General features: G+C 37.5%; 1 protein-coding gene across 4 annotated transcripts in view; it reads right to left on the reverse strand.

Annotated features, from left to right (window-relative positions):
- The window catches only part of WWC3 (WWC family member 3), a 99315-nt gene that overhangs the window by 9826 nt on the left and 74207 nt on the right, over positions 1-15282 (reverse strand). For 3 of the 4 annotated variants that reach the window (XM_058846512.1, XM_058846521.1, XM_058846538.1), the window contains exons 11-15: positions 14217-14791; positions 7970-8090; positions 7144-7218; positions 6074-6160; positions 3614-3806 (exon numbers count right to left, since the gene is read on the reverse strand). In XM_058846512.1, coding sequence (XP_058702495.1) covers positions 3614-3806; positions 6074-6160; positions 7144-7218; positions 7970-8090; positions 14217-14791 — 1051 coding nt within the window. The remainder of the gene's footprint in view (positions 1-3613; positions 3807-6073; positions 6161-7143; positions 7219-7969; positions 8091-14216; positions 14792-15282) is intronic. The other variant, XM_058846530.1, reaches the window with a different exon arrangement.

Here is a 15282-nt window from a genome sequence, read left to right on the forward strand (position 1 = left end):
TATACCCTGCAGGATAGACACCTTCTCCTTTAAAGACTATTTTACTTACAGTGTAAAACTCCCACTTCACCAAGTACTACTGTCTCTTAAAAAGAGACAGTTTTGTTCTGTTGTGTTATGATGTCTAAAATTCTGAATTTCTTACCACTTCTTTACTACCAGAAAGAATTTGAGTAGACAACAATTTTTTTAAAGTTGAAAAATAAAATTTGCATGACTGATGTAGATACAACTGACACCTGATAGCTATTAATATTTTATTTTTAAAACCTTCCCAACTATGTATCTGATTGCTATATTAGCTTAAATTAACATCACTTTAATACTACTTTTTAAAGAACTACTTTAATTTGAGGAGCTTCTGAGATACCTGTATTCTGATACTCTTCCATTCTCTGGCCCTCAGAGACATCTTTCAAATGGAAATAAAAATGTTGTGTAAACAAATTCTTTTTTCCCTGCCTATTTAAATCATAAAGTTGTCAAATGGGCTATAAAACCTTCTTTCTACTTTCCAGGCCATCCCTGCATCTCACAGATTCAGGTAAAAACAGTTTTAATGGAGGCTTTTCACTAAAAGTATTTCAAACTTTGAAGTAGCCCTACTCTATTACAGAGAGCTCATGTGAGAAATTTCTCAGTGGTGTTCACCCAAATGAAAAACAGCTGTGATCAAATCCATGCTGCCTATTTTATTTGTGTTTTTCAAACAGTTCACAAGCTGGACCTACCAATGGTTTTATATCAGTCAGCCTTTAAGTACTGCTTTTTGTTTCTCTGGCTATCTATGCAACCTGTTAATTTTCACACTGATGAGCTACATGCTAAAAATGTTTTCTTTTGTATCACTGGAAAAGTCCTGTAAAAATGGCTTTCATCTCTCACAAATCAAATAACTATATACAATGATTCTAACAACAAAGGCAGTAGGAAATGTAGAAAAAAATCTGTATTCAACTTTAAGCAGGTAAAGAAACAGTTAATTAGAAAACAATAATAAAAAAAATCATTGCATTGTTTTTCCAAAACAAATGTTCCCTGGGGCTCTGTTTAAACAGGTGCATGAGAACAATGGAGAAAAGTTTTTGCAACTAACAAAATAATGCAACATGGGGATACAGCATGTTACTTAGAAAGTAATTTCATGTCAGCATATCAGAGGCTACAGAGATACCTTTTCTTCTGTGTAACATAGATGTCTTCTAATTATCTACTTGCTCTGATGCAGTGGAAGATATAAATGTGTATCTAACACTCACACTTTTGCATCGGAGTTGGAAAATGCTTATGACACACTGAGTTTAGTTTAGGAGGTAGAGAGTAAAACTGTTTTCCTGCTAGCCTATGATTCTTCCAGTATTGCTAACTCTTAAAGACACCTAAATAGAATGCATTTATTAGGCAGCAAAGCAAGTCTGCCAGAGAAGCTGCCTCTATAAAAAGGGAATCAGTAATTCCTGAGTGATTGAATGCTGGTGAGTAGAAAATCACCACCAAACTCAATTAAGAATTATTAGTACTGAAAGAACTAATTAATATTTCATGTCCACCCCAAGATTTGGAGCTTACTCATAAGGATGAAGAAACCAAGGTGTGTCTGCTAGAGCTAGATCACGTTTGCTCTGATGAATTTCTTACCAACTTGGATGGTAGAACAGTAGAAGTATTTATAAATATCTCTGTGACCAATGACAGACGTGTCTCTTTATGAGAAAACAATCAGGATTCAAAAATCATGCTTAAAATATGGGACAGATGTTCCAAAAATTAAAACAAAAAATGCAAATAAAATAAGTTACATTCAAGAAGAAATCAAATAAATTAAGACACAGGGAATAATTAGTCAGGGCTGTAAAAGATGAGAAACTAGGAGTGAAGCAGCAATGCTGGGTGACTGCAAGAAAGGCATTCTTTTATGTTTTAACATGAACTATATATGCTAATCATGGAAAATAGCAATTCTCTGATCTCGACATTGACAAGGGCACCAGGGAAGAAATAAGCCAACCTAAGACAGAAAGAAGATTTTTCAGCCATGCATGGCATAAGAGTAATAGGGTAAAGAAATGGAAAGTCCACAAGTGTAGTATATTTACTTCTTTATAACTGAACTGTTTCCCTGATTTTTTTTTTCTTTTTTAAATTCCCTGTTAGGTACAAGTATTTATATAAATGAGGATAAAGTCCAGTGTGGCTTTTGAATTCATGAAAATATTATTCTGGCTTAACCTAATTGAAAAGAAAGCGGTCATCAAGAATTTGAGAACTATATGCATTATTAAATAGATGGGAAAAACTGTAATCTCAGAGGAAGACATCTTGAAAGACAGAGCCCTTGCTGACAGCCACCATCACAGTAGTTCCAAAGAGAGGTTGCAGGTAGCAAATGATTTCTTGATTTGAGAAAATGCTCATTCTCAAATTACAGCTGAAGAGAACAATGATCATTAATGTTTAAATACTTCAATGCACCTATCTTAAGAAACTGGCATTATTTCTCTATTTTTGAGTAGTATTGTTAAATAATCTTAAACTATGTTACAGTTGCTGTTGACAAAGATACTTCTGACATAACCAAATTAAGACCATGAAAGAGAAAAAAAAACCCCACCAAGATAACCTGCAGACCTTTTTTTTTTTTTTTTTTTTGGCAACTCAATAACAGCAGTTAGAATAAAAGCACCCTAAACTTAGATGCACTTGTCTCAATAGAAAGCTACATTACACTTAAACAGCTATTTAGCTTCCCAGAGGAACAGGATATAGCAGTATAAAGCATTTTACAACAATTAAAAGTCTGTTCTTGAGATGCTTTCTCTTTAATTACATTGTGGACCAAACTTCCTACTGCAGACAAGACCTGGGGTCCATTTCTAGCAACATTAAGACCTCTGTTTATATGAGATGCTACATTTAAAGATGGATTAACAAACAAGCATTCTTGACCAGATTTGCTCAAATAAACACCTCTTGTCCACAGCCCAGCATGACAGTGAGATGCCTATACCTCTTCTTTGATAAGCTTTAAAATTTTTTTCACTAACCCCTACTGCAAAGACAGCCCACTCACTTCAAAACAGCCCCAAGGCAGGTTTAGTTATGCATATTTGTATGTGACAATAGCTAAATGAAGCTAACATTTAACACACCTGAAGTTAGCACATGATACCTCACTCAATTTAAAGTAAAGGGCTGAGGTAACAGAACTGTTCCAGGGCCACTACCATCCTTCAACAAAGTTAAGACTGATGTAATAGTAGTCAGCTTCACCCAATGTTATATAGTAACAAGGGGTCTGTATTTTTTAATTTTTTTAGTAGGAACCTATTTGAATGGTACAGATTCCTCACAAAGGCATTATAGTATCATGCAGAAACCTAAGTCTTGAGCAATCTGTAGTGTAAAAGCTGTCAGACAAAGTCTTTTTTACCCTCTCACCTCTTTATTTACAGAACTACACATATATGTGAACAAATACACGAACATGTAACTCTATCAGAACTTCTTATGGAAAAGTTAGGTCTTTACATTCTCTTTTTAATCTTAAAAAAAATATATCCTCAGGTAACTTTAGTTTCTCGTATCACATGGCTTTTAAGAAACAACCACTTACCAATAGTTCTTCTTGTTGCTGATGATCAACTGAACAGATATACAACTGCAGTGATTTTAATTTCAAAACACTTGAGTGCACGGGTATTCGGAACACTTCATTAAATATTAACGGAGTTTGGAATTCCAAAGCTCTTGAGCAGTAAGTGGTTGGTGTGCCTGACTCAAGCGGTGGCAAATAAACTCTCACATGACTGGGAACAGCAAAATAGACAAATAACACAGTTCAGACAAAGAAAGCCATTTTGTATTTCTCAAAAATCAAGCCAAGCAAAAACATCAGTGTAACTTCTACATTAAGAACCTGCCTTGATATTTCCTCATCACCAGTGTCTACACATTGCATTCTAACACAAAAGATCTGCAAAGCTGATCTCAAAATGCTGTATTTTTTTAACTAAAACTTTTTTTTTTCTAACTTGGTGCTTAAACAGAGGCACCAAGTGGCACTTGAGCTGCCCTGAGGTATTCAAGGCATCTAAAACAAGCTAGCAATTATAAGAGGATGGGAGAGCTACACAGAGCCACCCTCTGAGCAGCAGCAGCTGGAGGCCAGGTGCTATGCTATGCTATTTCAAATGGAAACACATGCCTATGTTTAGGCAATTAAATTGTCCCATGAGTGTCACCATTTCTTCCTTCCATTAACTAGGCAACCTTTTTCCCCCCCTAAGTAATTAAGACATTCAGATGGCAAAAGAAATCTGCAGTCACTGCATCGATCTATACTCTCAAAAGACAAATTTAAATATGTGGTACCATATCATTTAAGACTCCAAGCCAAAAACAAAATCAACAACAGCAAAGCTACTTAGAGAACGGTTTCCACGTTCTCCCTGTCCTGACTGCTTGCCAAGCCCCTGTAATATCCTATTCCTTTCCTCATGCCAGCAAACCGTTTCATGCGACTGTGTTGTGACCCAGATTAGAAAATTTATCTGGGTTAAAAAGCTAACCTAGCTAAAAACCCGCAAAGACTTCAGGATTAAAAAAACCTGTTGCAGCTCAGAGGTTCACTCAAGTTGACTACATGGCTACAGGAACTCTTACGCCACCACCAAAGAGGGGCTCATGCTGGCAGGCAAACAAATGGTTAGAGGACAACTGGAAGAGCTCCTTATGGTGGCACTGCAGCACACTGAACTGTGGAACATCAGTTAAAGACATTCTCATGCTGTAGAAAGGCAGAGATCCAGCTCCTCTGCTGCTGCAGGCAAGTTTCCCCCCAGCTGCCACAGTACCTGATTCAATCAATGTACAGTTACACAGAGGAGTTTATTGAACTTGATAAAGGCTTGTTCTGCTTTTTGGTAACAGAAACTTACTTTTTGACTAAAGCAATCAATTCCCCCTGCAGCAATGCAATTTCTTGATTCCAGCAAAGGTAGGGTTCAGAAGGATGAAGAACAGAACTACATTTTGAGTCATTTAGATGCCTGGTTGCCATGATGACTATGTCCAACAAACTCTCTGGGCTAATCTTTTTCTTTGGTGACTCTACTTTACTACCTTCTTCACATGATACTTATTTTTTCTGATGACAAGGCAACACAGCTGAGTAATACACAGTACTCACATTTTTCCCTATCATGTGCTCTTGCACTCACACCAAAACAGAGCAAAAAAACCAAATAATATACTGACCTACATGAAGAATTTCCACTGCAGTTTTGCAGAGGTAGATTGGTTAAGTTCTCAACAAAGAACAATTCATTGAAGGAGATGTGTTTCAATTTAATACCACCAAATTACTTATTTTACAATATAATAATACCTCCATTCCATTTTTCAAACAATCTTTCTCAGAGATAAAGATCAACAAGTTTCACATGTTGAATTTCTTTAAAATATGCTAAGATATGCATCCCTAGCTAAAGCAGTATTTTATGGCAACACTGACTATTTAAGAAACATTTATTAGAATAAACTATGTTCCATACATGATACAAAATTTGAAAAATTAACCAGCTGTCAGAGGTTAAAAAACTAAAAATTTTGTACTGATTCTCAGCTAGTACTTGTGTTAATATTATCTTCATAAGGTCTGGATATTCAAGGAGAGATGTACAGGCCAAAAAAGTCTGAAGATCCTTTGCTGTTGTTTGCATGTTTTCTGGTATGGTTTTCCTTCTTGAAGGTAAAAGGCAAGGTATATCTCTTACTGATTAATATAGATGTTGCCATAGGAAGTGAGAAAATACACTAAGCTTACTGTGGCATATCACAGGTATTTTTGAACAGACTTTCCTCTGCCTAACACTTGTTACCTGAACATAGTGACATAAGTTCTGTAAAAGGGATAGCTTTGTGACCATAAAATTAACCCTTTCCTCATGGAAATGAAGACATACCATATTCTCTAGAAATGGCTTAAATTAGAATGAAACCAAATAAATCTGCAGTATTTATAACTGCAACATAAAACAAGCAATGATCAGACTCGGGTGAAATTTAAGCTTACATTTTGCAGTTTTCTTTAACAACTAGACTAGAAAAGTTCTTCAGCTGTAATACATGGACTAGCAGACATTCGCTTCCACTGTCATGCCTGGAAAATAAATTTTTTGTGTTAGTCAAATCACTGATACTTTGCTTAAAAAAGGAAGATGAAGACTAAACAGATTTAAAGAATGTAAAAGCACATTTTGTTAAACAAATTTCTTGCACAAATCAGTTTCAATCAAAAGCACTAGCTATAGCTTATAGAAATAAGTGAATTAAATATTATTCAGCTTGAAAATAACAACTAGCCTTCCTATGCCTCTTGACAGCAAACTTTTTTCTATTTTATCAAGTACATTCCTTAAACAGTTACACCATATGCATTTGTGTGCGTGCATATGTAACAACATATTAATTACATTAGACAAATCCATCTGCATTAATTTCATGGTCTACTGAAAACAAATTTAAAAATTCTATTTTCTCACATCAGCATGAATTTTGAAATGCTGCAAACAAACATGTTTGATATTTTAAAAACTTCCAGTCTTAGGAATTTGTTTCCAAGAGGCAGGGAGGACTCTGGAGGGCTAAGATATGATATCCTGTCTTGCTTGACAATAATCTGCCTTTCCCCAGGCTACTCCCACTACCAACAACAGCATAGGCACAAGACTTCAAAGATGTATTGTAAAGCTGGGACTGTACTGTGTTTGTGTCTCTTCACCCATGATTTTCCTAAGGTAACCCTCATTTATCTGGCATAAAATGATCATGCTTACAGACATATCCCTATACCCACACCCACATTAATGGCCCAGACAATGAAAATAAATGGTACTGAAAGAAGTAATGAAGGCCCTTTTATCAGTCAGCATTGAAAGGACACTGAATGAGCTTTAGTTAAGGCACATCCCTAACACAAAGTGGCACTGATCTGTACATCCACTGAACTTCGGCTGTCAGTTCAGAAACGTCTTAAAAATATCCACTGTGATTCAGTTTATTAAAAAGTTGAAAATCATAAGCAAGAAAAGGAGTGAGCAAGTCCTATAGAGTTGATAGAGAAAAAGAGGAGTAATTACTCACAGAAATCCAACATGTATTTGTGGTTCCTCATTACTGGCAGCATCACCATAAACAGGCTCTTCCAGATCTTCATTCCTGCAGGAACAGAAAGTACTGTAAACTACATAGTGACCTAAGCTGCTAAATGATGAACTAACATTTATTCTGTGATTTGTGGATATAAGCAATTATTTGGCAATACAAAAGGGACTGGTAACGTAGAAGGATTTGAAACATCTATATAAGAACATACAGTAGTAGTAATTCACAATTGTAAAAATTGAAGTTTTAGAATTACTCTCTCAAGATATTTAGGTTATTTTAGTATTTGTCTTCCATTTCTCCTTAGCATCCTCCAAACCTTATCATCTTCCCAGTTACTGCTTCCTGTGTTAAAAGAACTGTATTAAGTAACATGTCTTTCTACATCCTTCAATCACTTGGTGAACCCACATATTTTTAGGTCTTTGGCAGTTCATGTTTCCTCCTTGCAGTAATACTTTTATCACCTGATACTCAGAACTGTAAGTCACAGTCTGTATAATTGTATTTTGTTACAGATGGTTGAAATATAATTACTGATTCATGACTAGCAGGATGAGAAAACTATCTTTCAAGGGAGATACAATGTTAAAATATCAGAATAAAGCAAAAGGGACTTGGCACTTGAAGATGACAGTGGACTGCATGCAAAAAGCTTCTTTCCTATAAAACATGCAATCTAGTAGTTTTATGTTACTAAGAACTAGCAAATTTGAAAGCCTACACACAAATTCATAACTAATTCTTTTGGGCTGCTTAGCAGAACAGGAATATTTCCAGCTTACTATGCATTTATACACCTGACCTTTTGCTTAAAGCTTCAAACACGCCACTGTCACTAGCCAGTGAATGATCTGAGAGACATGCTGAAACTCGCCTGGCTCTCCTCTCCGATCTTCTACCACTGTCTCCTCGCAGAGTTACAGCTGCCATGGAGAAAAAAGTGAAAACAACATCAGCTCAAAGCAACTTCTTCAAAATTTAACAAGAAACATGTATTATATCATAGCTAGCAGCAAAACAGCACAAATGCAGTTCACTGACTTTTATTCTATCTTACGAGTTAGAATAGGATTGACCAGAGATTTTCTGTGGGAGAATTAAGGAAGGAAGTTTGTGGCTAATTTGCTCTGTGACAAGACAAAGTATAAACCGATTGCATTGTTACTAAATGTTTTTCTGGTAGAGTAATTCCTTCCTAAAGGAAGACTTACATTAATTCACATATGTACACATGATAACCTAAGCTTTTCAGATTTACCTACTGAATATACAATAGGTTGAAAACAAACACAGAGGCTAATTCTTTTTTAAAGTTATCTGATAACACAATGTGAGGTTTTGTTCTCATTTGTTTCCTAATACAAAGTCTCAAAGCATACTGTTTATACCATCACATAATAGCAGCTTTTATTTACAGTCTGAGAGGCATTATCAAAAAGTACCAGTGTTTTCCAGCTCACTCAGACCACTGGTTTTTTTCAAATTCTTGGTGAATTACTTTGAAAACTGATTTGGGAAGGAGGAAGCAATATTCAACCTCCTTTGCCACTCTTCTCCAGATCACCAGCCACACAATAAATAGCAACTCAGCAATCACTTTCATGTTTTAAGTGTACCAACAAAATTATGTTATGCACTGGGTTTTGCACAGGCAAGTAGGTATTGCAGCTACTGATCCTTTAAAGTACGTGCACAAGCAGTAACATTCAAAAATTGCATAGGAAAGGCTTCAACACTTCAACAACGGCTCCTAAATTGAGGCTGTTTTCCTTTGAGTCCTAGAGAAAACCACTGAATAGACTGGTGAAGTGCAGTTTCTTCACTGTGCAGGGAAGAACTTCTACCCTCTTTTGCTTAAGGTTCAATGACTGTCTTCAAAGCAGGAAAGCAATGGCAAAAAGATGGCACCTCAAAATTGGGGAAAGCATTTTGTTTGTTTCTGCTCATGCTTACAAACTTAAGACAGCATGGAAGGATTGACAGTTTCAGCAGTGACAGTAGCACAATGCATGGGAGACAAGCAGCACCAGCTGACATTTACAGCTTACAGCCCAAACTAAGGATGAAGCATGTCTTACTCAAAGTAACAATTTGTTAAGTACCTCTGTTGCACATTATCATAAGGCATCCAAATTTATTTCTACACCTACTCAGTAAGTTTCCTTTTGCAGAATACCAGCCACAACCTGCAGAACCCAGCTGAGGTACAGTGAACCACCCCCCTGCACAGAACCCACCTCATCTCCCACCCAAGCACCACCAGGACAGGACAGCAGGAGAGGAGAACTTGATAGAAGTCTTCCAGATCAACACAACCATGCTGCTGCTATCAACAGAAGGATCTGGCTAAGGTCAGCTATAACCCACTGGGGAACTGGCAGAGAAGGTGCACCAAACCAGGCAGATTCTGCACTAGCCCAACATTCCTGTTACCAGGCCACTAACAGCACGATATTACCAAAGGTGTTAAAAAATCACCCAGTCCTGTTAGGACCTAAAATTCCTATGTAACAGCAGAATCAGTTCTGTCCTTTGGATTCATAAGTAGCTTATGGACCCCTCCTCCAGATTCAATGAAGGATTTAGTCAGCTTTAGGAAATTTATTTGCTGGCTAGGAACAGTCCAATCTGCACTTGTCTCTGCACCAAAAAAAAGACCCACCACTTCTCCCCATCTCCAGTTACAGCATCCCACCCTTCTTGTACATCACACATTGTGCAGTGCTATTCATGACACCATCACCACAAATGAGAGCCAAGTTCAAGTGAGCATACAGAAAGCAAAAATTTGTATTTGAACCACACTCTCCTCTGTATCACTTGTACAAAAGTGGTGGTTTTGTGGGTTGTTTTGATTGGGTTTTTTGTTTGCTTGGTTGGTTTGGTTTTTTCCTTCTTTTACTTTTTTTTAAAGGACTTTTGATTCGGTAAGCCTACCTCACTGTCTGGTATTTATGGAGAATATTCTGTCACTGGTATTTATGAAGAATCAAAACGAGCAATCTGTAGATACATCTCCATATTAAAGTTTCTCAAAAATTTTACATCACTGGAAAGAGACTGAACTTCATAAAAGTGTGTAATTTGTTTTTAAAAGTGCATCTGTAATTTCTGTACTAATTTCAACAAGTTACACTAGGATGACTTCTTTTCCTAGGTAAGCCCTTGGCTCACCCCCTATGTGAACAATTTGTATAAATGTAGCAGAGGAAAGATCTTGTGGGCTCTGTCCTTGGGAGGCTGATGTCCCCAGTTTGTCTGGAAGTAAAAGCTAGTCTCAAGCACCAATATAATAAAACGAAAGACTGACACACTACAACAATGTTGTAACTTGACAGTGATTTGCTCACTGTCTTCAGGCCACAGAAGCATTCAATTCTGGACAATAGCAGCAAATTTGGGAGAGATGCAAATACCAGAATATACCCTTGGTGGGGGAGTAAAAAAACAGCAGGAAAAATTGGTCAAGATCAAAGACACACCAAATTCTGGTTTAAGAAAAAAGTTTAGCACACCTTACAGACTTTGCAATGCTGGAAGCTAAGGAACCGTTTGAATGGTGAAATGGTTTCTAAAACAGACCATTACCTTCCATTTTCTGATTTAAATAACAAAATCAGTAAAGAACATATATGATTTTCCAGAACTACTGGGCGCCAAAGTTTGATAAATATAAGACAGCCCTGAATGAAAAAAACCTTCTCATTGTCATTAGCTGAAAAAGTGAACTTCAAAGGAAATTTTGCTGCCCAAACCTTCATTCGCTAAAAAAAAATCACATAAATCTAAAGCACAAGCTTAGGTGACTACAAATACTGCATGTCAGCTCAAAATGCGCTAATAAAAGAGTAGAACACTCTCATAAAAACTAATAAGAGACAAAAACAGACCTTACCTACCGTAATGCTGTCAGGCATTACCATTATATAATAAAGCTGAAGGTCAAAGAACGCTTTCCCCAGGAGTTTAACTACAGCTGTGAATGTGTTGTTTAGTTGACATAGCAAAAAACTTAAGTATGCCATAACAATTAAACAGTACAGCAAAATGTCAAACAAAACCAAATGTAGCAGAATCTCCTGTTTCTTCTCATGCAACTCCAAAAAAAAAAAAAAACCAAAAACAAAACAACCCACCCCAAACCAAAACAACCAACACATCACACAGAAAAACACACAATGAGAAATTTCAGGTTCACTTACAGTGAATTTTTCTGTTGTGCCGCATGAGAAACAAGACAAAAAGCATATAGTGATAAATCACTCTTTAGATCTCTGACAATATTTTATAAACAAGAGATTATTTAGGCATTAAAAGAAATATAGCATTTGAAAGATTTAGTATATAGAAGAGATAGTGAAGGTATTCAAGACCTATATTTTATTAACATGTTTCCTCCCACTCCCATCTTTATAAATATGATGGATTTCACTTTTTAAGTATATTCCCTCCATTCACACATGAAAACTTATTTCACAATGTGACCCTGTGACAGATGCAGAACAATAAAGCAGGAGATCAGCAACTGAACGTCAAAAGTGCAGTTCCTGAAGAACCTCTTGAACTTGCTCAAGTGCTGCATCACTGCAAAGTTCATGCAGTTTATTCAGTGTTAACCCTCCCAGCCCCCATTATTTGCCAATTACCAAAATTACCTCATGGTCTATCTAGTGAAGGACCAGGCAAAGAACTGCTGTTTTTGTAGCACAGCATTCTGCTGCCAGGCCATCGGGTGGCAGCAGCAGGGCACACTGCATGGTACCTCGGAGAAACCCAAAACGCCCAGCATCTGTGTGCTCCCAGCTCTGGCATACAAACTGGATGCTCCATCCAATTCTTCCAGGAAAAGAGTACAAAACCAAAATTCTTTCAAAACTTCCAACTGCTACTTGCAAACAACTGCATTACAATTCCAAACCACCAGCTAGTGAGTGTGGAACTCACAGTAGACAAAAATCAGAAAAGTTAATTTTTTTTAAGTAATTGTTACCAAATGCAAATATATAAAAATTAAAAAAGTCTCAAAAGAAGGCAGCCTGGCTACCTTTTAACCATACATTCTTCCTCAAAAAGTGACACAAAATATTCTGTTGTACAGAAGCCATAACCTCTGGACTAGGAGCTGGATACAGCAGCACTGACAACAGGTTAAGCATAGAGGCTTTCAGACAAATGTGAAATGTGTAGAAATACAGCAGAAAACTGAGAAAAGGAAAATCAAAGCAGGAAGCTGCCCTTCATCCTGTATTGCTGCCTAGGCCCTCACACTAGGCCTTCACTTCTAGGAAACACATACAAGCTATAAATGAACTACTTAGATATTTTCACTTACCACAATGGGTGAAGACATGCTGTGGTCTGATTTGAGGTTTAAAGAAAGCCTCAGGAAGCCTCTTCACAGCACTAATTTAAGCACAAGTTTTCATGCTGGTCTCTGGAATTATGTTTATTTTGGTCTGAAAGCTACAATATGGGCACTAGAAATGTTTGCAGCTAGTAAAAGTAAATTCTGCTGCAGTATCTTCTGGCAGTACTAGCTGCATTAAGGTAAGTAGGTGACTCTAGACTCCAATGGTTTTGAACAATAAAGGCTTTTTAGTACTGTGGCAATGTTTTCTTTTTTTTTAAAATTAAAACCTGAAAGGTTTTCTGTAAATACCATCAACATTCCTCTGTATTATCACATGAGAAATAAGATTTAGGTAGGATAATATGATCCATTCTCCAGTTATAGTTCATATTATTCCTGATGTCATGAGTCCTGAATGCAACATTCTACACAATGTTAATACAGAATTCTGGGTATAGAAATGGGATGGGATTCACAAAATTTAATATTAAACTAAACACTAAAAGCCCTTCTCTACTAGTATGATTTTTATTTAAAAAAATGAGCAAGTCAACACACAAAAATGTTACCATGATTATATTTTTGATATTAAGAGCAGTTCTTCATTTGGATGGTCAAAACAGGAAAATAAATTTGTCATGTTCCCGTATGTATTATAAGCTCAGGCTTTTAATTTTGTTTCAGTGTTTCAAAAGTTTTCTGTTTTCTCTTTTGATTCCTCCAATTTATGTTTCTCAACTGCCGAGCTTCAGAAACTTCTGCCAAGGCAAGCTAAATCAAGTCCATCAATTTGACAGTCCAGTGGGAAAGGAAAACTCAACGGTGTGTGTGCTGTGCTAACTGCACCCATCACCACTCTGTCATTAGAGCACACACACAGGTGCTCAGAAACAACCAGCCAAGAAGATACACAACATCTCGCACATCCCCTACAAAAGATGCTCCTTTGCTGATGAAGCACCTACTCATGAGTGCACCATGCACCCATGAAGCCATGTCACTGTGGCTTCTGCTCCATCACAGAACATGGACGAGGAAACCTGGGCTGGAGTGTGTACAAATTCACTACGTAGTCAGCCAGCCTTCAAGCACTGTCAGAAGCATCATCCCTTGTTTTGTGTTTGGGTTTTTCTGTAGGGGATAGCTGTTGATTATTTCCTATCTCTCCTGGGCTTGTATTGCTTTTCATTATCATACATATACATACATACATACATACATATATATATATATACACACATACATATATATACACACATATATATACGTATATATATACATATGTGTATATATATGTATAAATATAAAGGCAACATCAGCACAACTGGGGGCCTCAGAAGTAACTAACCCATACTTTTTCTTACTAATACTTCACTCATTTTTGCTAGGTCCTTGATAGGCTACACTCCAATAAAAGTAAATATTCCATTCTCTTTCTTCCAGTCAATTAACCACCGTTTAAAGATCTATTGACAAGGATTTCTCTATTCTTTCACCTCTCTGAAATAAAACTAGAGTTTGGGTTTGGGGGATTTTCCTGTGTTTTGGTCAGGCTTTTAACAGGTAACACCTATCATGCAATTTTTACCTGATGGTAGTAAAATAAGCCTAATGCAGGAACAATCTCTACTGTGCTAGCATGCTTAGGTCTGCGTGACATTTTCTAAATGTGACAAAATAATAATATCCATAAACTCACCTCCACCAGTTTGGACAGCAGTCAGGTGTGGTCCCATTTCTCGCAACCCTTCATTGTCCAGAGGGTAAGCAGATGTCTGAGATGAGCTTGTGCCTTGTGCATCATCATCACCCAAGGCTGTGGTCTGAGCCCTGAGCATTTCCAGGGCTCCTATGCCTGCCATCTCCTCAAAACCTTCTGACATCTGAGCCAAGGGAGAATCTCGTGATGCAGAGAGAAACGGGGTGTCCAGAGGCGAGCTTGGAGGGGACAACGATGACAAGGAGGACCGCGATGACAGGGATGCCAGGGACTGCGGGGTATCCAGAGACCTCCGCTGCTTATTGAAATTTGAGTGTGCAACGGCATCAGCATACGGCACATCCTTTGTGAGAGACTCAAAGGGAATTATGTCAAAGCGCAAATGCTGCCCGTAGTCTGTAACGCTGTCTGATTTGTCGTACTGGGGAAGGCCATAGATGTCCGTGAAACTGACTGAGCTGAGGGAGCCTCTGCTGGAGGCCAAGGATCCTCGACTGGAGGCCAGGGATCCCCTGCTGCTGCCAGAGGACATGGTGAGAGTGCTAGCTGACAGACTGTGGCATGCAAAGAAAGAGAAAACACAAAAACGTCCTTTCAAACATAACCAGAATCACCAATGCAGACATTAAAACACTAATCCAGATAACACAAGCAATTTTACATGTATTCAGTATGGTGACATGGAAAGATGATTTGCCATTTTGAAGTCTAGCTCAAGTCTCTTGCCCTCGTCTCAAGCACAGCCATGACTGGAGCAGTACAAGTGAAAACTAGATCAGGGCCAAGTACCTGAAGACAACAGTCCAACAGGATGAGCCTACTCTTTCCTCCAACATTTAAACAACTGTGATTTGGTGGAAAAGAGGCCAGAGCAGGGTCTAGCTCAGCAAACTCATTGTAAAGCCAGGAAGGATAGATTACCATGATCCAGCTCAAATTTATATTAATGATTGGTCATAAACAATCCAGGGACAAGAAGTCCAAGGGGATTTGCAAAGTCCTAACAAACTGCTGTTTAAGCCTCACTCTCACATGTTTTTCCAAA

This window comes from Poecile atricapillus, chromosome 1 (genome assembly GCF_030490865.1).
Source record: "Poecile atricapillus isolate bPoeAtr1 chromosome 1, bPoeAtr1.hap1, whole genome shotgun sequence".
Taxonomy (NCBI): domain Eukaryota; kingdom Metazoa; phylum Chordata; class Aves; order Passeriformes; family Paridae; genus Poecile; species Poecile atricapillus.